This window comes from Takifugu rubripes, unplaced genomic scaffold, assembly GCF_901000725.2.
Source record: "Takifugu rubripes unplaced genomic scaffold, fTakRub1.2, whole genome shotgun sequence".
In the NCBI taxonomy this organism is placed as follows: Eukaryota; Metazoa; Chordata; class Actinopteri; order Tetraodontiformes; family Tetraodontidae; genus Takifugu; species Takifugu rubripes.
Window position 1 is genome coordinate 420,931 of NW_021821636.1, and position 21,695 is coordinate 442,625.

The 21,695-nt window shown below is 42.0% G+C and overlaps 4 protein-coding genes across 7 annotated transcripts; 3 read left to right on the plus strand and 1 right to left on the minus strand.

The window, feature by feature from the left end:
• Window positions 1-68: 68 nt before the first annotated feature.
• LOC115248454 (E3 ubiquitin-protein ligase RBX1) lies at window positions 69-2,256 on the plus strand. Its single transcript, XM_029832213.1, has 5 exons — window positions 69-225; window positions 993-1,071; window positions 1,161-1,231; window positions 1,901-1,986; window positions 2,121-2,256. The coding sequence occupies exons 1-5, from the start codon at window positions 148-150 to the stop codon at window positions 2,131-2,133; spliced, it is 327 nt and encodes a 108-aa protein (XP_029688073.1). The 5' UTR covers window positions 69-147; the 3' UTR covers window positions 2,134-2,256.
• Window positions 2,257-3,046: 790 nt separating this feature from the next.
• Window positions 3,047-6,142, plus strand: LOC101079814 (RING-box protein 1). 2 transcript variants are annotated; one of them, XM_029832215.1, is made up of 6 exons: window positions 3,047-3,112; window positions 4,124-4,195; window positions 5,297-5,375; window positions 5,465-5,535; window positions 5,812-5,897; window positions 6,011-6,142. In XM_029832215.1, the coding sequence occupies exons 2-6, from the start codon at window positions 4,124-4,126 to the stop codon at window positions 6,021-6,023; spliced, it is 321 nt and encodes a 106-aa protein (XP_029688075.1). In that variant the 5' UTR covers window positions 3,047-3,112; the 3' UTR covers window positions 6,024-6,142. The 2 variants fall into 2 exon arrangements, with proteins under 2 accessions (XP_029688075.1, XP_029688074.1); XM_029832214.1 differs by having other exon boundaries at window positions 3,057-3,112; window positions 4,111-4,195.
• A 1,697-nt stretch (window positions 6,143-7,839) lies between these two features.
• On the minus strand, window positions 7,840-12,352 carry LOC115248451 (hsc70-interacting protein-like). Its single transcript, XM_029832208.1, has 13 exons — window positions 12,215-12,352; window positions 11,001-11,136; window positions 10,363-10,411; window positions 10,109-10,199; window positions 9,869-9,942; window positions 9,689-9,755; window positions 9,524-9,608; window positions 9,306-9,416; window positions 8,750-8,852; window positions 8,511-8,627; window positions 8,312-8,351; window positions 8,131-8,219; window positions 7,840-8,033 (listed from the first exon to the last, which is right to left on the minus strand). Exons 2-13 carry the CDS (start codon window positions 11,108-11,110, stop codon window positions 7,899-7,901), a joined length of 1,071 nt encoding a protein of 356 aa, XP_029688068.1. The 5' UTR covers window positions 11,111-11,136; window positions 12,215-12,352; the 3' UTR covers window positions 7,840-7,898.
• LOC115248450 (xaa-Pro aminopeptidase 3-like) lies at window positions 11,135-20,999 on the plus strand. 3 transcript variants are annotated; one of them, XM_029832206.1, is made up of 12 exons: window positions 11,135-11,671; window positions 12,864-12,985; window positions 13,441-13,572; window positions 13,869-14,056; window positions 14,154-14,373; window positions 15,043-15,227; window positions 15,537-15,602; window positions 18,818-18,931; window positions 19,040-19,125; window positions 19,220-19,403; window positions 19,738-19,858; window positions 20,002-20,999. In XM_029832206.1, the coding sequence occupies exons 2-12, from the start codon at window positions 12,913-12,915 to the stop codon at window positions 20,166-20,168; spliced, it is 1,536 nt and encodes a 511-aa protein (XP_029688066.1). In that variant the 5' UTR covers window positions 11,135-11,671; window positions 12,864-12,912; the 3' UTR covers window positions 20,169-20,999. The 3 variants fall into 3 exon arrangements, 2 of the variants coding, with proteins under 2 accessions (XP_029688066.1, XP_029688067.1); XR_003887324.1 differs by lacking the exon at window positions 11,135-11,671 and adding an exon at window positions 19,543-19,603 and having other exon boundaries at window positions 12,712-12,985; window positions 20,002-20,144; XM_029832207.1 differs by lacking the exons at window positions 11,135-11,671; window positions 12,864-12,985 and having other exon boundaries at window positions 13,439-13,572; window positions 13,817-14,056.
• Window positions 21,000-21,695: the final 696 nt, after the last annotated feature.

Below are 21,695 nucleotides of genomic sequence, written 5' to 3' on the forward strand. Positions count from 1 at the left end.
CAGCAAAAATTCAAAAGAATTTCGCTTTGACTTGAAGACCAAAACTCCCAAAATATTCGTGCTGAATGTAAAATTAAGCTAATCTTTCCCGCTGAGACGGACGCTTCTGCCACTAGTACTTCCGGGTTAGTCGCTCAGACTTTCAAGATGGCTGCCGCGATGGACGTTGACACACCGACTGGCGCAAACAGTGGAGCCAGCAAAAAGCGTTTTGAAGTTAAAAAGGTGTGTATGTTTAAAGAACCTACGTTTTATGGTGTATTTATAGGTCATAAATATCTGACATCTTTAAATGTAAGTGTTCTTACATTACGTGTGTGTTGATACAATGATAACGGGATCAGACACTTATTAGCAAGTAGCTTATCATGAACACAAAATGAATCGGCACTTCTGTGTTGAGAAGGAACAAACTCACTATAACATTGTAAAAACATAAGTAACAGTGGCCAGCCCGAGTCTATACAAGGCTCTTAGAATAAAAATGGTATTAAAGCCTCGACATTAAAAGAACATCGTCAGTCGACAAATCCATGGACTCTGAGCTAAGCTAACATTAGCTGAAACGCAGTTATCAGGTTTTGTTTTCTACTATGTCTTATATAAATCGTTTGGAAATAAAACATCCCCAAAAAGAATCGGTCCCTCTTGAAATGCATTTTTTTTTTGTTTGAAATAATGTAGGGTTGCCATTTCTCATTCTGAAACCATATGCAGTACCGGTAATTCGTTACAGTTATTTAGTCATCACTCATTTTAAACCATTTTATCGCCCTAAATCAAGTTTTAAAATAATTATCACTGTTCTTATTGTAAGGCTTATGGAGCGTTTCCTCCAAACTACACACGTATAGACTTGTAGAATCAAGGTTGTTGCAAGTGAACCCAGAACTGTAAAGTCAGTCTGACCACAACAGTAACAAGGAGATGTTGTTTGGATGCTGGTTTTGTGGCCCACTTGCATGATGACTCGGCTTATTGCTGACTTCCAGTGGAACGCCGTCGCGCTGTGGGCCTGGGACATTGTGGTGGATAACTGTGCAATCTGTAGGAACCACATTATGGATCTCTGTGAGTTGGTCTTTACGCTGATTTGGACGCACGTCTCACACAGTGATGCATGAACTGGGTGGAAAGGCTCTCTATGTTGTGTTCATCAGGTATAGAATGCCAGGCCAACCAGGCTTCTGCCACGTCTGAGGAGTGCACCGTGGCCTGGGGCGTGTGCAACGTAAGTGTCCACAATCCCTGACATGTCCATCAAGATTAGACGGTTCCTGATTGTGCATTTATGAATTCAAATTGTGCATTTATGAATTCAAATTGTGCTTAGCTCTGGGCCTGTATACACGAAGAATCTTGAGACAAAAAGTAGCTCTTAATGACTTCTTTCTAAGGAATACTTTCAAATTCCTCGATTCTTAAGGTTGTAAGAATTCTACCTTGGTAAGATAAAAGCTATTTATAAAGCGTCTTAGGCCTTAGGAATGCTCCGAAGGTGAAAACTGTTAAGAGGAGGGAGGAGGACTTTTAACAAGCCTAAAATTGCCTTAAACAGACAAGATGGTAAAATGAAAAGGAGAAATATACTCTGAATATTGAGTCATGACACATTTATATATTGGTTTTAATGCTCTATCCAATATCGATATAAATATATAGAACCATACCTAATATGTAATAATTTCCATTCCATCATTTAGACAGTAGATGTTTCTGTCCCTTGCTCAGAGTTGCTCTCAGAAACTTCCTCTCTTAAGCTAAGTCTCCTTGCTAAGAATTTTGAGGCTGTTGGGAGCTCTCTGAGAGCACTCTTATATCTTTGTGAATACGGGCTCTGGATGTTGACCACCACCTGTTGAGATTCCAGCTGAAGGGAACCTTTCCTGTGTGTCCCCAGCATGCTTTCCACTTCCACTGCATCTCTCGCTGGTTGAAAACCAGACAGGTGTGCCCGCTGGACAACAGGGAGTGGGAATTTCAGAAGTAAGTGTCAGTCTTACGGTGCAGTGTGCCAGCCAGATTTATTCTAGAGAATACTGTTTGCCCAGAGTTCAGAATATTTCTTGAAACAAAAAAACTGTATTGACAGTAATTTTCCTCTATTCTTCTTTCCACAGATATGGACATTAGCTGCATTCATGTTGTTTTTGGCTACTACCAGATCTGTCATCATTGCCCCTGTGTTATATTACACCCATATTTTTGTTTAACTTTATGTACTAAATAATAAAAGTTCGTGTTGTTACAAGGTCATTCTCATCTCTGGATCATTTGTCTTGATTAAGCCGTGATAACTTTTGAACTTTTTTTGTTGAATGTTTCCAACATGAATGAACAAGGAGGATCAGGACGGTCAGGATTAATGGTAATCTGTCATGGCTGCCCTGGTTAACCACTGGGCCTCATCAATATCTTAGGTTTACAGGTTTAAGCATCTAAAATGGCTGGGATTATGTTGAGTCATTTTTCAGTTTTCTAAGTTTTAATTGTGATCGTGATACACTAAGGCAGAATTGGGCTTCAGTCCATCAATATCACATAAACTGAAGAATGGGTTGACGAGCACTGGAAGGGGTCGAGTGTGCCGCAGTACCCCGGCCTGGCAAGAGAGGGCGCTGTTTGGCACAACTTACGCACTAACTTCATCGCCCACTGCTTCTTCAGTAAATCATTTAAACTGAATCCCTCTGACGGGCGTAGAGCAGAGCGTCTCTCTAACATTATCCAGCATCATTACTCTGGTTGAAGTTGGTAACTTGCAGTTTTTTTGCTGCTGACACTAAATCACCCTCACTCGAGCAGCGCCACCCACGGTTGCGGTGCGTTCATGCTCTCCTCTGGCCACTCTTTGGCGGTGGGCAGCAGTCCACAGCTTCATGTCCTCCTTGATGTCCGGGCATTGTGCGCTGCTGCGAACCAACAGAACCGGACATTCTCCATCGCCCTAATTGAAGCTGGAAGCTTTTACATTTCATTTTTAGGTCAAAGCAGCTTTGGTTCAAAGCAACTTACTATATTGCAACTATTTAACGTTACAGCTTCTCTCTGTACTACTACTGATTAGCTTCAAGTCAAAACTAACAAGTCCAGAGAAACTATAAAATACAAGGTAAGCCCGCACTATTTGTCATACAGAAAATCCCATGCTATCCTATGGAGAGGCCTCAGGGAGGTCACACGATTTTCACCTTAAAGGGTCACAGGTCTCCTATACTTTCACCTAGAAACACTATTCAAATACTAAATTGTAGCCACAAGGGTCTCATATAAGTTTCAGGGAGGCCTTCCACTTACCATTCCTAAAATGTCAATGTCAGAACATTAAACATATCTGTAAAACGAACTACTGTACCCAGAAGTCCACTCACCTCCCATTACCTCCAATGTAAATTCCTGTTTTAGTTTAGTTCACGCCAGCCCATCGCAATCTCATGTAAACACCCAAATATTCTTTCAAATGTGCTCTTTCTAAAAACCCCACACAATAAGGTAGTTATCTGGTTTTTAATGAAAGGGTTGAGTTCAGTGCTTTGTGGGTAGGGAAGGTGTTTGTGTGTGTGTGTGTGTGTGTGTGTGTGTGTGTGTGTGTATGGGATGGGATGGGGGGGGGGGGGGGGACAAACTAGGACAAACACAAAGTTGGAGCGAAGAGTGGGCTGCGGGTGACTCCTGTACATATACGAGTGAAATGGAGGTGATGTGCAGGGGTTAAAGGGGGCTGGGGGGCCAGAGGCAGGCAGTCAGTCTGGCAGCCAGGCAGTCAGTCAGGCAGTCAGTCAGGCAGTCAGTCTGGCAGCCAGGCAGTCAGGCACAATTTTTGTGGAATAGTCTAGTGATGATTAGCATCACGCTAGTTTAGTGTCACCATAGTTGTCTGTGTTGATGTTTTGAGAGGATCTTTCTGGATCCGATGTGCAGATGAAAATGATTTGAATGAGTGTGTTAATTGTGTCAAAAAAGAATAATACTAATTCTTACCAGTTTAAACTTCTTTCTAAAAAATGTAGTTTGAAAGAATTTGCAAAAGCTAAGATAATCTTTAAATGCAGTGAGACATGATTCTGAAACCAACATTTCTCAATAACACCAATCAAACACCAATCAAAGGTATCGTTACCAGATGGCTGCTGCTATGGACGTGGATTCACCAGCAAACAGTGGAGCCAGCAAGAAGCGGTTTGAAGTGAAGAAGGTGTGTATGTCTACTGCTGTTACCGGTATATTAATTTATAAGAAACTAACATCCCTGAATGTGAGTACTAACATGACTTCTTACATTAACTCACTGCTGACAGCATAAAAATGCTTACTCACTTTTAGCCAAGAAAAATGCTTATTGCTCAATAACAGACTCACAAACACCAATAACACAAGGCGACCAGTCCAAGTTATCATGTCATTGTTATAATGGAGAATACCCAAAAGTGGAGAGCTGCCATTGCCTTTGGGGCCTTAAGAGCATTCAAGGCCTGGGAAGTGGGGGTAATGACCAGATCAGGAGGGAGGTGGGATGCCTGGTGCTGGTCCAGGCTAAATAAGGAGCCCACAGGAAGAGTGGATGAAGGCAAACATGGTGGGACGAGGATGCCAAGGAGCCTGGACAAGGTGGGACCTCCCAAAGAGGAAGTGAGGGGAAAACAGGAAGTGAGGGGAAGAGGCAATGTGAGGAGCAGATTTTAGTCAAATTTCTGGGAAATGTTGACAATGGGCCACGAAACACATGATGCAATTTGGGTCATGTTCTGGATGCTGGAAGGACTTTGATGTTCCAAGAGCAAGACTAAGAGATCATAAAGCAACGGTGTTATGTGATCTTGTATTACTGTTGCTATAAATATACTGTACTACAGGTGTGAGAGGCAATGGGAGGGGTTACTGATAATTAATCTAATTATCCAGCAAAGGTGATAATGTAATTTGTTTAACAAAGCAAATGGATTTATACCGTAAGCCGGTTTATATATTTAGCAATTGTTTTGTTGTATGTTTTATGTATACGTTACTTAATCATCAGTCATTTCCAACACCATTGACATTCCTAACACCATGCAATAATTTATCATTAAAATAGTAAAAAAAACAACAACAACTAGCTGTCTGAAGCATTCTTATTGTAAGGCTTATGGAGCGTTTCCTCCAAACTACACACGTATAGACTTGTAGAATCAAGGTTGTTGCAAGTGAACCCAGAACTGTAAAGTCAGTCTGACCACAACAGTAACAAGGAGATGTTGTTTGGATGCTGGTTTTGTGGCCCACTTGCATGATGACTCGGTTTATTGCTGACTTCCAGTGGAACGCCGTCGCGCTGTGGGCCTGGGACATTGTGGTGGATAACTGTGCAATCTGTAGGAACCACATTATGGATCTCTGTGAGTTGGTCTTTACGCTGATTTGGACGCACGTCTCACACAGTGATGCATGAACTGGGTGGAAAGGCTCTCTATGTTGTGTTCATCAGGTATAGAATGCCAGGCCAACCAGGCTTCTGCCACGTCTGAGGAGTGCACCGTGGCCTGGGGCGTGTGCAATGTAAGTGTCCACAATCCCTGACATGTCCATCGAGATTTCACTTGTTGTTGATTTTGTCATCACATCAGTGCCCAATGGGGCATCTTAAACATTAGCAAATGCACTGAAGGTCAGTCTCAGCTTCATAGATGAGACAGGTGAGACACAGGTGAGACACAGGTGAGACACTGTTGCCAGATGATGTAGACACTCACCAGCATTTTGGATTCTAAGTCTATGATCTTATTTCTGAGTGACTATTGTATGTTGGACACCACCTTTCCTGTGTGTCCCCAGCATGCTTTCCACTTCCACTGCATCTCTCGCTGGTTGAAAGCCAGACAGGTGTGCCCGCTGGACAACAGGGAGTGGGAATATCAGAAGTGAGTGTCAGTCTTGTGGTGCGGTGTGCCAGTGGGATCTGTAGCAGGAACGACTTGCTCTACAAAATAATGAGAATATTTCAGACAGTAAACTTTGTGTCTCCTCTTCACAGATATGGACATTAGCTGCTTTCATGTTTCTGGCTGCTGCCACATCTGTCAAGTATTGTTTCTCCCATATTTTTCTTTATCTTTATGAACAATAATAAACAATCATTTTTGTGACCACAATAACTTTTGAACTCCTTTTTGGACGAATGTTCACAAGATTGTTGGACAAGGTTTACAAAGGGCAGGACGGGCGCCCTGGTTAAACCACTCCCACCTCATCAGTACCTCAGAGGTTTATAAAGGTTGACAAGCTCGGACATCTACAAGGATCCTGTTGATTTAATAACATCACAGGAGAAATTAAAGGATCCAGTCCATCTGTCTTGCTTCCTCCTAGAATGTCCAGGTGAGACCTTTCCTCTGAGGGACTGAGCTTTTCATGCATGTGCACTATTTTCACATGTATTTGTGTTGGCCAGTACGTGTGTGAGGATAAATGGTTGGTTTCAGTTGTTCCCCTGTGGCCCTTGTCTCTGGATCAGGAATGCTCCGGTAAGAAGCGGTCATTTCATGGTCCCACCAGGGGGCGCTGTCTCCACAGTGATATATTGAGCGCTGCAGTCCGGCCTGAGCCTTACAGATTTCAAACCATTAGAAATGAGGGATGAACACGGTAGTTTTGGTTACCTCTCTTACATGATCCTTCTCTCTTGTTACCTCTGCCAAGGAGGTGCCAGCCAGCATCTGACTGTTCTGGAGTCTGGAGGGACTTTCACCTTTGATCTTCCCAAGACCAAAGCCTACTATGAACTAACCTGGGATTACTGCTGCCTATACTATACTACAGGAGTCACGATATGCTTTTCTTAGTTATTTCTTTGGTCTGTTTCTTACTTTGTGTTATTTGCCATTTTCTTTCATCTCTTTTTCATCTTTAATCTGCCTAAGAACCCCTTATAGAGGTGCCGCTTTCGAGTCTAGTTTCAGACCAATTAAGTTGTCCAATTGTGTGATTTTTGAGCATGGACAGAAAATACAATCCCTTCACGCTAATTATGATAAACGTTACAAATAAGAGATTTCAGCAAAATATTTGAATATATTTGTTATTTTATTTGTAACAAGGGCAATGCCGAGACTTCATTTTGAATGAGATGAGAGGAGCTTTGATGCTCTCCGTGAACGGGAGAGGACCTCGCCAACCTTCTCTAATCCCGTTAATGACCTCAGACCAACACAAAACCTTTCCATAAACGTCGGAGTAAACGTTTGACCCAGAACAAACCAGACCAGAGTTCAAACTAAAATCAATTTTCAGGTTTTTCATACCACATTAAAAAAAATAAAAAACAGAATTGGGACTGTACAAATGTACCGGTAATAAGAATAAACTAGAACTACCAAGTAATGCAGCACTTTGCAGCAACAGATTTATTTGCAGATTTCAGACATCCAGATCAATCACTTTTTTTTCATTGATATCTCTTAATCCATTTAACAACCAAAACAACCCAAAAACAAACCTTAACAGCCAAAAGGGTTCCCATCCGTCCACAGTGAAGACAACAGAGATGACAGAACAACCATTAAACAGTGGTTAAAACTCATGTGAATCGGTTTAATGCAGAAGCTTTCCTTTCAATATTCCCATATGCAGTTTAGGAAGCGGCCGCCTGGAGCTGCAGAGAAGCTGCACCAAACAGAACAGGTGGTGACCCGACTCCTAAACCGTCGCGTTGCTGTCTCAAAACATTGCTAAATGCTAAAGGGGTGATAAACCAGATAAAATGGCTGCTCCGGCTACACCGGTCCAATCATAAGCGCTCCTACTCTGGTCTGAACACCAACAACCTTTGAAAAGCCTCACGTCCCTCCACACACGTCCCTCCACACACGTCCCTCCACACACGTCCCTCCACGCTCTCCTCTCTGCTTTGGTCCATTTCCTGTCTACGGCTGTGGTGGAGCGCCAAATTTCGAACTCAACTTGTTGATGATGGCCATGATTTTAGGGTTGCTCTGGTACTTGGCGATGTTGGCTGGGTTCTTTGACACGTCACTGAAAGCCGCCATCACCTCGGGGTCCTGGAATTAAGTTTGGAGGAAGAAGTTCAGCCATTTTATCTTTGGGCCATAAATGTCCCACATTATTTTACAGTACAATAAAGTGCTGCTAAGTCACCTTCATGGCCATCAGCAGCTCAGGATCATTCAGGAAGGCTTCAAAATTAGGCATGCCACCAGGGAGTCCCCCGGAGAACCCTCCTGCCCCTGGGAAACAACCAAGCTCCACAGTTACTGACAGCAGACTTAAACGCAGCTGTAAATATGCAGCTCATGATCATCATTTATTAGTATTTCACCTGGGAAGGATGCCCCAGCAGACTGCCGTGCTTCTTCATCCTGTTCAGACATGTTAAATATAGAATTATTGTGCACAGCTTTTACCCTCTGACGAGGGAAAGGGACACTTGAACCTTCTATAACGTTAAGCAGAACAACACTGTTTCAGTGTGGAGCGTGCACAGGTCAGAGGGTGGCCAGTGTCACAACATTTCTCACCTTCTGAGCACGTGCATGCTCCTCTCTGGCCTTCTTTATGCGCTCCTGTCGCTCTCTGATCAGCTTCTCCTCTCTTTTGCGCTCATATTTGCGTCTGTGCTCCATGATTTTATTAGCCTGACGGAGGGAAACATGTGTCTGGGTAAAGAAACTAAAACAGAACAGCGAGCAAACATAAACAGAGGGGGGAAATACTGGGAATCCATAAAAAGAACACTTTTCCCCTCATAGCACGATACCTTAGGCTGGACCTCCTTCAGCATTGCACTAGCGGACTCATCGTAGTCTAGTTTACAGGCGGTGGCCAGGTCCTTGGCTGCCTCCTCCCAGTGACCCAGCAGCCTAGAGAGGCAGGTACACACACAACATCGTTATCCGAAGACAAAAGATTTCATTACAAACATCAACAGTTACTCTGGGCGTTGCTTCACAACGAATACGGGTGCAACTCCACTTACCTGGCAACTACATTTAAAGTTTATATTTTACTTAGCATTTAAAGTACAGTGGGACCTCTACTTACGAACGTCTCTACATATGAAATTTCCAGGTTACGAAACGTCTCAACGGGAAAATATTTCCTCTTGTTACGAAAGAAATTTCAGGATACGAAAGGCAAAAATACGCCACCGCAGCTTGCGGAGTTTAGCGAACACACCAAGTGTTTCTTCACTTGGAAGCAGACTGATAACCGATTTGCATCTATTTCTCAGGGTCAATAAATACGCCACGTCAGGTTAATTGAGATCGCCCCTTTTTGAAAATGCTGGAGAGCTTGAGGAGGTGGAGGACTACCTGTGAGCTTTGCCTCTCCACTTGTACGGCTGTGCAGAGTCTGGGTTGATTTGGATGGCTCTGTCGCAGTCTCTAATGGCTGCGTTTGGTCTCTGCAGCTGGATGAAGACACTGAATACAGAGGATGCTCAGGTTACCAGTCAGATTTAAAAAAAAAACAACATTTATTTTCAGAAGTTAAACACAAGCGTGACAAAAACACAGGCAGCATTTCTCACCTCGCCCTCTTAGCATAAAGGACAGCTAGACAGGGGTTCAGCTTGATGGCCTCTGTAAAAAGATCCAGAGCTTTCTGCAGCTCTCCTGAAACAGAGAAAGGGAACAGCAGATATCTCTGTTAGCGACTCACCACTTCCCAGTTTGTCGACAGAATATTGAGCTACCTTCTCCTTGAGCGTCGATGGCCTCCATCTTCTTATTATTAGCCTGGTCCATCATCTCCTCTGTGACCTGAAGAATTACAGCAAACCTTTGACAGATTGTTGGGTCGAAACATTAAATATTCATATTATTCTGAGAAAACAAACGATGCACATTTCCAGGAGGAAAGCTCGGCGGGTTACCTCAACATTTTCAGATGCTCCCATCTCCTGTGGTTCGTCCGTGTCTGGCTCAATCACTCCGTCGTTGTCGATTTCTGAGTAAAACAGTGGTGAGAAGCAGAGGTGCTGCTAGTTAGACCGACTCTCCCTGCCTAAACCAACAATGCACGGCTACTATTTTCTTTCCTTGTAAAAAACCTAAATCATAAAAGTGAACAAATGGATTTAATAAAAATGAAATCAGGAGTGAGTGTGAAGTACCTATGTCGCTCTCGTCGCTCTCAGACAGAACGGGAGGTTCTGGCTCAGGAGGTGAAGCTTTTGTGGGAGGAGGACCACAAGGACAGCCTCCCTACATGGTGTTACAGTCAGACAAAACAGTGAAGACAGACATTTTCTGCTCATATTTTCATTATTATACTTTAAAATTGTGAACTATTTATCCGTGTTTGTATTCCTAATCAAAATCAAATAGCACTGTGCATCAAACTGATGGAATACAAATGTAATTTCACCTGGCACGACTCCTTTGGCTTGGACAGAGGAGGGATTGTTGCACCCATGCTGCAAAATTAGTACAGTGAACAATATATGTTTATTTTTCTAAAATTTGGAGAGTCAGGAGACTGCATTCTAAACTAGATTATAAACATATAGAGTAAACTAGTTGTTTACTAGTAAACAATGTATTGAAGATATTAAACAGGTTTATATTTTAAGTTACTGTAGGTTTAAAAAGAAACTCAAATGGGTCTTAAACCCGTGGTGGGATTTTCAAAGCAAATGAAACGTTTCCCTAAAAACCTACTTTGATCATAAAAATAAGACATTAATCAAATATATTTAATCAGGATCTTTCAAATACTGTTTCAGATAAAACAAGTTAATTTTTTTAAAAATTGTTTAGACAAATTCAATACGATTTATGCAATTACAGACCATGAAGCTTGGACCAACAATGTTAACTTGCACCACAACCTTTAAGTGTGTGTCATTAATGTTGTTAGAAACCAACAGACGTGACTAAATTATGTTTCTGGTGTACTGAAACAGCACTTTTGTAATATGTTTTTTATTAAATCTGATCTAAAGTGACCCAAAGAACATTATTGCAAGGTTGCACTACAGCCACCAACAGAAAGGACAGACCTACCCCAACAACCACTCCCTGAAGAAGCTCATTTCTGGAAGGTGCAGCATTTCTGGTTTGGTCTCGCACAACTGCACGAAGCCCTTTAACTCGGACAATTTTCTCGGATCCATAACGCCGTCACGTCCAGCTCACGCCACTGTTGGAGGAAACGAGAGACAGGAGACTTGTTCAGCTGCCACATTACTACTCAGATGCTAACGATAATACTCAGATGCTAACAATAATACTCAGATGCTAACAACAATACTCAGATGCTAACGATAATACTCAGATGCTAACAACAATGCCCAGATGCTAACAATAATACTCAGATGCTAACAATAATATGGTACTCAGATGCTAACAATAATACTCAGATGCTAACAATAATATGGTACTCAGATGCTAACAACAATGCTCAGATGCTAACAATAATACTCAGACGCTAACAATAATACTCGGATGCTAACAATAATACTCGGATGCTAACAATAATACTCGGATGCTAACATTACTACGTGCGTTTAGCGAGGTGAGTGAACGCGCGTGAATTGAGCGACCACGTTCTACCAACTACTTCCTCAGTTTATTGGTTAAGACACTATTCGAGAGTGGGACCCGGGGGTTGCTGGAGAGGCGGTAGGCGATGGATTATGATTCCGGTCAGAAATTAAGGGCGCTTCTGAGGGAAGGTGCGCTACCGGCCAACTGGGTTTCCATATTTTTATTCAGACTTGAGATCGGTTAGGAAGCTTCAGCGTTACAGAGTTGGTGAACGAACAGTTGCTAACACACAGACGTGTACATGAAACAATCGTAGGCCAATATATCGCAAGTATATGTAGCTGCGACTAAGGGACAGCAAAGTCCTGAACAGTAGCTCCACATAGCATGTTTGGCGATCAAGGCCCCCCAAGGGACGTGGTCGTGGGGGTCTTCGAGCTCAGCGCCGCCTTTCATTCCCCGCCCGTGGAGGGGAAATCCCACTCCCTGGCTTCAGCCGGTGGGGCTTTCGTACACACACGTTTCAAATTATGTAAATTATAAGACGACGCCAGATCAATTTGTCATCTTGTATTTTTAATATAAGCCGCGATTCAGAAGTTTCTGGATACGGGCGTCAATGGCGGGCTACCAGTTTGACGCATAATAACGTCCTGCGCTAACTTCGCCAAATACGTAGTTATATTAACACATACGCAGTGATACGTTAAATTTGGAGACGATTAACAAACCTGTTTGAAATGCAAAATCGCAGAATAGCGACAAATTTGCTTCTTAATCGCACGACTGTTCCTTCACAGCAGCGTCGTCTGTTTTCCTTCAGGCGCGTATCAGGACAGACTTGGGTCCGTGACATTTTAAAGCCCTCTGATATGTCTGATAGGCATAGCGATAACGTAATTAAGCTTTAAGAACTAACAATCTTGCATTTACCAATGAAAAATAAAATAACTACAATATATTTACTGTCGAAGGTTTTTCGTTACCTGAAATAGAACTATTATATACTAGAAGCTGATTAACTGTGATACCTACGTTTACCTAATCTCAAAGGTGCAATTTCTCACATAATAGCATATGTTTTGCATGTAAATGCATGTGGTTAACATGTTTTAAAATGTAATACCTTTGAAATTACAGCGCTTCAAACATAAATAGGTGTTATAAAAATACAACTTCAAGCAGTGCGCGCGCCAGTGAGTACCTGTCAAACCAAACTCAGGGCAGCAGTTACCACAATGAATGGACACTAGCAAACATGGCTACTACAAAGTGATAAGTGCAATCATTCTGTCAGAGTTTAAATGTAGATGATCAGCAAGTAGTTCTAGACACACGTAGCGTTTTCAGTACTTTAATTTGCCACAACTCTCGCTACAGGGTAATGACGTGCTGTGACTGATCGGTGTCCTCTAGTTGCACTTGCAACATGTTGCCCTCAACCAGCAACCTGCTAAGATCTGCTGTCAAGCTGCTGCTCTCACAGCGCACCTGGAGCGGAGGTAACTGTTCCTCGATTCATTGGAACGTGTGTTTTAGTTAGAAACGTGCTTGTAATATTCTCAATATTAGCATCCAACCCAGCAGCCTGTGACACTGAAATATAGACCATTTCCGGCTCATATCCACGTGGTTTTACGTCATTTAGTCTCCAGGCGCAAATAAAGTTAAGTTCAAATATATTTTAGTATTTAATGTTTTTGTTTTCATGTCTTGAGGTAACCTTTTTAACAGCAACATGCTAAAAAGACTGTCTATGATTATGATTAATGAGCAAGATGCTTAAAGCACTTAGCTTGACATATATAAAGGATGCTAGAAAATGTTGAAAAGTAATTTTGTTTATATATAATAAGATAAAAGCCAACCAGTCATGAAGTGCCTTTAATTGCACAGTTAAGTAGCAAGCAAAATTATTGGCACACAGTTGGACATTGTCCTGTCTTTGATACTTTAGGAACTCCAGAAAGTGTCACCAACCTGTGCAGGAGCATTTCTCTGAAACAAGGAGGTTCGAAGCTGAAGACGGTACCTCCTCGATACCTCGGCCAGCCGAGCCCCTTTACTCATCCGCACCTCCTTAAACATGGCAAGTATGGTTTTCAGGGCCATGTGAGACTGGAACCCTTGTTTAGGAATTGTACAGATTGTAGTAATATGAGCTCCATACAAGATCACTGCATTGCAGATTATTTTAATGTAAATTTATATCTTTGATACACAGCTACACACCATAAAGCAGTTTAGTGTAAATCACACCTTGAAGTCTTATAAAAGTATAAATATTAGTGATAAAGTGGTATTTGAACTGTAAAGATAATTTTGCACTACAGACACGTTGGCACATGGTGCATGTAGAGATGAAGTGTGATCTCTGCTGCTCAGGTGAGGTGACCCCAGGCTTGAGCCAGATGGAATACGAGCTCCGCAGGTACAGACTGGCCTCCCTTATCGAAGCCCAAGCAGACAGGCTGGGACCCTCTGCGTCCTCGCATAATCATTTGGTCATTATTTTGTCCCATCCGACTCGCTACATGACCAATGACATCCCTTATCCTTTCCACCAGAACCAGGTATTTTCAATTTAATCTTCTTTTTACATAATCAAATAGAGTGATACTGTCTTGAGTGAGGCTTCCACCAATTAACCCGTCGACAATTGTTCCGAAGGATTTCCTCTACCTCAGTGGCTTCCTAGAGCCCGACAGTGCCTTGGTCCTTTATGGGAAAGGACGTCCAGACCAGGCCATCTTGTTTGTCCCCCGAAGAGACGCGGGGAGGGAGCTATGGGATGGACCCCGCTCAGGGAAGGATGGAGCAGCTGCGCTGACCGGGATAGAGAGAGTTCACAGCACAGAGGAACTCGGAGTTGTCCTGAAGAGCTTAAAAGGTGGGTGGAACGGGATGTGAATCAGCTCATTGTGATGTCACTTTGAGCTGATTATTAATTCCACACCATATCTTTCTGTGAAACACTATCCTGATAACTGTGGAAGACTTCCATTTTTTTAGTTTGACAACCAACTGTTCAGTTAGAGCCAATGTTACACAATTTGTAGAAAAAATATGAACTTTTTTCTGTGGGTTTTCTAAGATAACTGGTGATAGAAGATGGTGAAATATCTTGAGAATGCTCACACCACTTTTCAGTGAGTTTTTATATCAGTTATTGCAGCTAAAACAATTCTATTGTGTTAAGGCAGAATATTTCCCTCTCTGTTGTAAATGCATACTTAGTTTAACATTATAGTGGCATAATGAAGGTGAAGGGTACCCATGAATGCATCATCTCTTATCTCAGATGCTGGCTTTTCAATTGTGAGCTGATAATAAGAATGATAACCCATTCAGCCCACGGGGCCCCTCTACACCTCAGACAGTCTTAAATGAGAAGTCCCTCACAGATAGCCAATGGATCTTTAATTAAAATTTTGAAACCTTTTATGTATACTGTTTTCCATAACTTGGTGAGCCCCTACACACCCACACAAATCAAAATGTGACGGTAATTAAAAGACAAGTAATGGTGAGGGACATAGTTTAACTGATCTGTTTCCAGGCACCCTGCTTTGGTATGACAGTTCTGAACCTGCCCACCCCCGACTCCACCAGACTCACGTGAGTCCCCTGCTGGAGACGGGCTCGATGCCACGCTCCCCGAGGCCCCTTATACGCACTCTCAGGGCCATCAAAAGCTCAGCAGAGGTGGCACTCATGCAAGAAGCTGGTCACATCTCGGCGCAGGTTGGTTTCTACGTCACAGTTTGTCAGTGTGTTTAATCAGTTCTCATCTCTGGGCATGTAGAGGAGCATGAGGTTTGGTAGCTTTACTTATGAGAAACTTCTCACAAGGATGTAGTTGCAAAATCAGGCGCGAATGTCTGGCAATGACAGAACATTCCTCCAATCGCCGACTATCAGTGTAACGTAAAGTCTGAGAACGGAGGAATGTATTTTCATGTTAGAATCTTATTTTGCCATTCTGCCTGATCTGACATGGTATTTTGAAGTTCCTGCTTTGGAAATTTGGTCTCATGAAAACTTGCTTTTCAGGCTTTTCGGAAGACAATGGCTCTGGCTCAAAGGGGGGATGTGGATGAAGCTGTGCTCTTTGCCAAGGTAAAGAGTGAAATGAGTTGAAATGAACTGACCAAATCTGATTACTGTCAAGTTTGGCCTCTTGTAATCCCCTTTACAACATCTTTAATTGGTCTCATTGAAACTTTGATCGTAGATGATTATTGATCAGCATTTGCAGAAGTGAATCTTGTCAAGTAAATTAATAATTCTATTGTATATAATCAATCAAATATGTTATCTAAAAGATACTTAGCTCTATATTAGGGGTACTTAGATATGATGAATTCACAGTCATGATCTTATTAAATAAATCCTTGTCACATCTCATGTTGACCCTCTCAGCTTGATTGCAGTCGGCCATTGCGGCTGCTAGTTTCTGTGGTTTGCCTATCGAGGCCACTGATCAGGGTGCTACCTTTCAGGATCACCCTTTTCCCAAAAAAGGTGTCCCGAGATACAGCACATCTCCTGTCCCACACAGCTTGACTCAGAGTAAATATAGAGAAGAGTTGCCTGGGACCATCTCAGGACACAGGCTTCAATGGGGTGGAGGTGGGCAGTGTAACTGTGACAGCCAGGCTATCCTCCAACTGTGTGATGACATCCTGCACGTTCTTGCCCTATTCTAAGTGGGCTCCTGGTTGAACCTTGTTACATTGCTTTGTCTCTTGGAAAAACTAACAGCCGTTTCAGCTGTAGCTCTTCTGGGCTTGTTGCTGCTGTGGACCCTGCAGATATGGCTGAACAGCTTTCACTTGGATGCCAAGCGGCACAGATTGCTCAAGGTCTCACAGCAGTGTCTTCTCACCTTGGCCCCGTGAAGGGACAGGGTGAGTCTACATGCCTCGAGGTGTCCCTCTGGCTTCTGTTTCCTCTTGCAGGTAGATTGCCGCTACAAATGCCAACCCCTCAGGATGGGGCGCATTGGGGCAACAGTACAGCCCATGGGCGGCGGTCTATGGAAGACCCGGCGCACGCATCAATGAGCAGGAGTTGCGAGCAGTTTAGCTTGCTCTCAGGCATTTCCTGCCACACCTAAGGGGGAAGTGTTTCCTTGTACGGTTCGACAACACATCGGCAGTGTATCATATAAACCACCAGGGCAGGACCAAGTCTGCGTGGCTGCTGGATGTAATAAAAGAACTCCTCACATGGGCAAAATATATTTACCAAAATGCAGAATCACATGGCAGACTCCCTTTCCTATCAAAAACCTCCATCGGGAGAGTGGCGCCTCCACCTAGATGTAGTGAGCACCTCTGCTTAAAAGGCATTGACCTACTGTCCCCCCACTTTGGTTCTCCTTGGCCGAGACATCTTCTAGACCAGGGGGCATTGACTCATCCTTGGCCAGATGCCCTTCTGTAAGGTCCTTCCTGTGGTTCAGCTGGTACTCCAAAGGGTACTTAAGGACAGTCACAGAATCCTGCTCGTGGCTCCCCTCTGGCCAGGGAGAAGCTGATTCCCACTGCTGCAGAGACTTTGTTGTGGTCCACCATGGCACTTTCCTGGCAGGAGGGATCTCCTGTCCCACCATGAAGGGCAGTCTCATTCGACACTGTATATAGCAGCAATAACTTGTCAATCGACAACAGCAAAGTGTGGAGGCATAGTTTGGTGTCCCTCTTCTTGAAGGCGCCTCAGAGATTGCATCCTCTGAAGCCATGAGATCCCCAACGTGGGATTTTCCCGTAGTGCTGGATGCGGAACTGCAGTGGGTTACTTGTAAGACAGTATTACCTCTAGCCATTATGTGTATAAGTTGGAATTTGGATGGCCTCGATTTTCACTCGGCTTTTCTCTCCAAGCTGCTATCCCGCAATCCACTCAACCAGCCTAGTCATCTGGCACGGTTTGACCCACCTCCAGGAAAGATGTTTTTTTATTTTTTTTTTAAAGTGTTTTAAATTTAAAAGACTAAACCGTACACAAATAACAGAAATTGAACTGAATTGTGGTAACACAAAGAACACTACTTCCCAGTACCTTTTTAATGAAATACTGCATGATACCACATAACTCTGTGCCAAAAACAATTACTGTTTAGGACCTTTAAACTATTTAAAAAAAATAAAGTGATCATGGTTGTTGCATGTATTTTTACATGTCCAATCAATAGACTGCTTTCAGAATTCACGACGCAATATCACCCTCAAGGGGGGTGAGCACAACGAGCTAATATCAGCACTGGCATGATTTGGTTATATTCCACAGATAATCAAACCGTTCCTGATATTCAGCACAAAAGCACGACCTTGAGTGTGATATTGCTTTTATACAAAAGTTTTACAGGCTTATTTTATTAGTTACTTGTCATAAGCTAGAAGAGATTATGATTTGTGTGTTTATTTAATCATTTACTTTGCTCCACCAACACAAATGTTTCTGCAACTGGAAGGGGGGCAGGCTGTTGCCAGTCAGTTAGATAATGGTCAATATAACACCTGTACAGCGGAACGATACCTGTAAAAAGTCCTAATGCTGCTGTACTCTTTATCAGCACTCATGGAAGGTCTCTTGTCCATTCAAATTACTTACTCAGAGCTAACAGAGTTAACTAATATTCACCTGCCACTTAAAGCTTGCCTGGAAATGGTTTGGCCTCATTATGCTTCTGCATCTGCATAGCTTTCAGGTAGCGTAGCGTCGGTATTGTGTCATGAGCGACCACTGCAGAGACCTGTCACAGGCCTCCCTAAAATTATAACTATGCAGAAAGGGCCTGCAGACCAAGGGAGCCATGGTTTGTCCACCAAACTACATAATTTCCAGTTGACGCTTTTCCAATTTTACATCATATTGTGTCATCACTTTTATCGTTTTGGCCAGAGTGGTCTAAATTAATTCACTATCAATTTATGGTAAACAAAGATGCTAGTCATGTATCCTTATTTGAGCTTGGCGATAGGGGACATTGTTGCTCTATTTACTCAAACTGTGCTTATTCATTGGGAATATTCATTGCTTAAATCACTGCCTCTGAGGGTCATCGACAACATGGAAACAGAATTTAAGACATTCAGAATTTCAGACAATCTAGGAAAGGCCTGGGAAAAGGTTACTCTGGCAGCACTCCAGAAATCCTGTTTGAATCTATGAAAAAATTCAAGAAGGTCAACTATCTCAGCAATCTGCCAATCTGAACTTAATGACAGAGTAATCAGATGGACAAGATCTGGAAACTTACCTGTAGTTTGCAGTAAAGTACCTAAAGGACACTCAGAATTATGTGTAAGCATTGTTTTTTTTTCCAGTTTGACTTTGAAAATCGGATCCATGGTGCCAACTTCCTGGCTTACCCCCCTGTGGTAGCTGGAGGGAATCGAGCCAATACCCTACATTACATAAACAACAACCAGATCATTAAGGTAATGAAAGGTGCTCGATGCTTCAGCCTTTCTGAAATGTTAAAGGGCTCACGTTTATAAAGTAATCACATGAAGGCTGATTAGATGTTTCCTTCTCTCATTTACCAGGATGGTGAATTGGTTCTGCTCGACGGTGGTTGTGAATACTTTGGTTATGTCAGTGATATTACTCGAACGTGGCCAGTGAATGGAAAGTAAGTTTGAAAAAGTAATCCCGCAGTATGTTGATCTTTGAAGCGTATTGCTCTAGGGCTTTCCATCGTTTACTTCCTTTTCTTTCCTGCTTAGGTTCAGTCCAGCTCAGGCTGAGCTCTATGAGGCTGTCTTAGAAGTCCAGCGCTCCTGTTTGTCGCTGTGTTCCGCCGGTGTCAGCCTGGATCACATCTACAGCACCATGCTGGATCTGTTGGGACGGCAGCTCACACAGCTGGGTATCCTCAAGGCCACTTCTAGCAATGCCGATGCACTAAAGGTACATAACATGAATAGGAAGCTAAAGAACCGTTGCTTGGTAGATTCACTATGTGCTTAATCACATCAGTTCATGGAAAACAAAAATGCAGTCTTTGGATACACACTAATGTGTTTTCTTGTATCACTAACAATCCAAGGACATGGACAAATGGATGGACAAATCAGAACTTGATTTTAATATTGACAGGGTTTTTTCAAGTACGTTAATTTACATTATATTTACCCAGTTCGTAGTCATGGAACAGACAGAATGTGAAAAAGGCTGTAGCTTATTTACAATCTTGAAATAGGTTTTTATTTATACAATGTTCCAAATGTTTTGTTTATCCCAGGCTGCACGGCGATACTGCCCTCACCATGTTGGTCATTACCTCGGCATGGATGTCCATGACACTCCTGAACTGTCCCGCTCACAACCTCTTCAGCCAGGAATGGCCATCACTATAGAACCGGGTAAGACCCACTTATCTCTTTTTGCATTAGGTTTCTGGTGTTAACATTTTTAAAATGACGGCATGTCTAACTTGTCTTGCACTTATATCCCCTCACTACAAGGCTACAAAATATGACACTTTGTCTCCCAATCGCAATCATAGGGTTGTACATCTCTGAGGAAAATGACCAGGTACCAAAGCGCTTCCGGGGCCTGGGAATCAGGATCGAAGACGATGTGGTGATCCAAGAAAATGGAGGCCCTCTGATTCTGTCTCGAGATGCACCAAAGATAATTGCTGATGTTGAGCAAGCCTGTGCCCAAAGTTAAAACGACAGCACTGGGGGCCTGTGCTGTGACTTTTTGTCTGCCTGCGTGAAGATGTTGGTTAACAGAGGTGTTTTATTTATTTAATATCATATGAAAACTATGCACAAAACTGTGGTTCAGTTCTTTGCTTATCAGTGTGCATGTTTATGTGGAATTGCAAAATGAAAACCACGGAAACCAGTCTTGATTATGTTAATTAAATCCATCACATCAGTGGGTTCAATTAACATGAATCAAAAGGAGTAAATTTCCCCTCTCAATGTGTTATTTTACTCCTTTTGATTTTTAGAATTTATATAAAAATCAATGCAGAAAGTCATGACATTAGAACATTCTGTCAATTCAGTGACCTACAGTTTGGGGGTCACAAACTGTTTCTGTCTGTCAAAAGTCTCAAAAGTATTTTGATGAAATATATCTACAGATAAATTCATCCAGATTTAGCAACACTGACACACACCCTTGCCAATTCATATTTTGAAAGAAACCCCAATAAATTTGGAACAATATTTGCATACTTCAGTTTCCTCAACAGTCTTTCATAGTATGTGACACAGCACTATTAATGTGGGTTTGAAATCATAACTATTTAATTGCCTTAATGTTTAATTATCAGGTAAATCAGAAAACAGTATCTTAATAACATTGATTTATGTATGTTGATATTTTTAATTGAAGTGGATACCCGTGTTAAAATTCTGAGTATTTATGCTGCTCATGCTAACACTAACCTAGGACACAAGATGAAATTTTCCAATTTTGTGAACTTCTACCTCAATTCACCAGGATAAGAAAAAAAATTGAGAGGAAATAAAAATGACAACAGATTAAGTTGCAGTTACATTTCTGTTCAGTGGAATTATTAGTAGTAGTAATATGTGAAAATCTAGGCCTTTTTGTAAACAAAGCACATTCAGCAGTTTTGGGAGCTTGTGTTTTTTAGTCTTAAATATATACAAATGCCGATCTTGGTCTATTTTAGTTTTTAACTATTTTGGAGACTTGAAATAGATCATGATAATTTTTTTTTATTTTTACAAATACACCTCCAGCTGTAATGACATTAAACCATTTATAAAAGTTTCTAAATGAAAATTTGTTTTGTTTTTTTAAAAAACGTCAAGTTTGGTAATGAATGATTAGTCTTGAACACATTACAGCAATACAAGTCAAAGCTTTTAAAATGTGTCATGTGAACATTTACCATTTTTCAAAGCTTTAAATTTGCTGTACATTAAATTTAAATAATAATCTATCGATTTATATGGCAACCAGGATAGTGACGTGGTTTGTCCCTCTTGTTTGTTGCTTGATTGGATCAGCCTGAAATGCTGTAAATATTTACAGATTACATTATATCCAATATTCCCCTCAACTCACCTGAATATGCTAATTACCCAGTTTCACGTTGTCTTGTCTACTTGATAAGAAACATTTTACCATAATATAGATGCAAAAAAGGATTTACAAATTTTAAAGACAAATTTTAATTGATTTGCAACCTGCTTCACTGTCTTTAAAACGGTG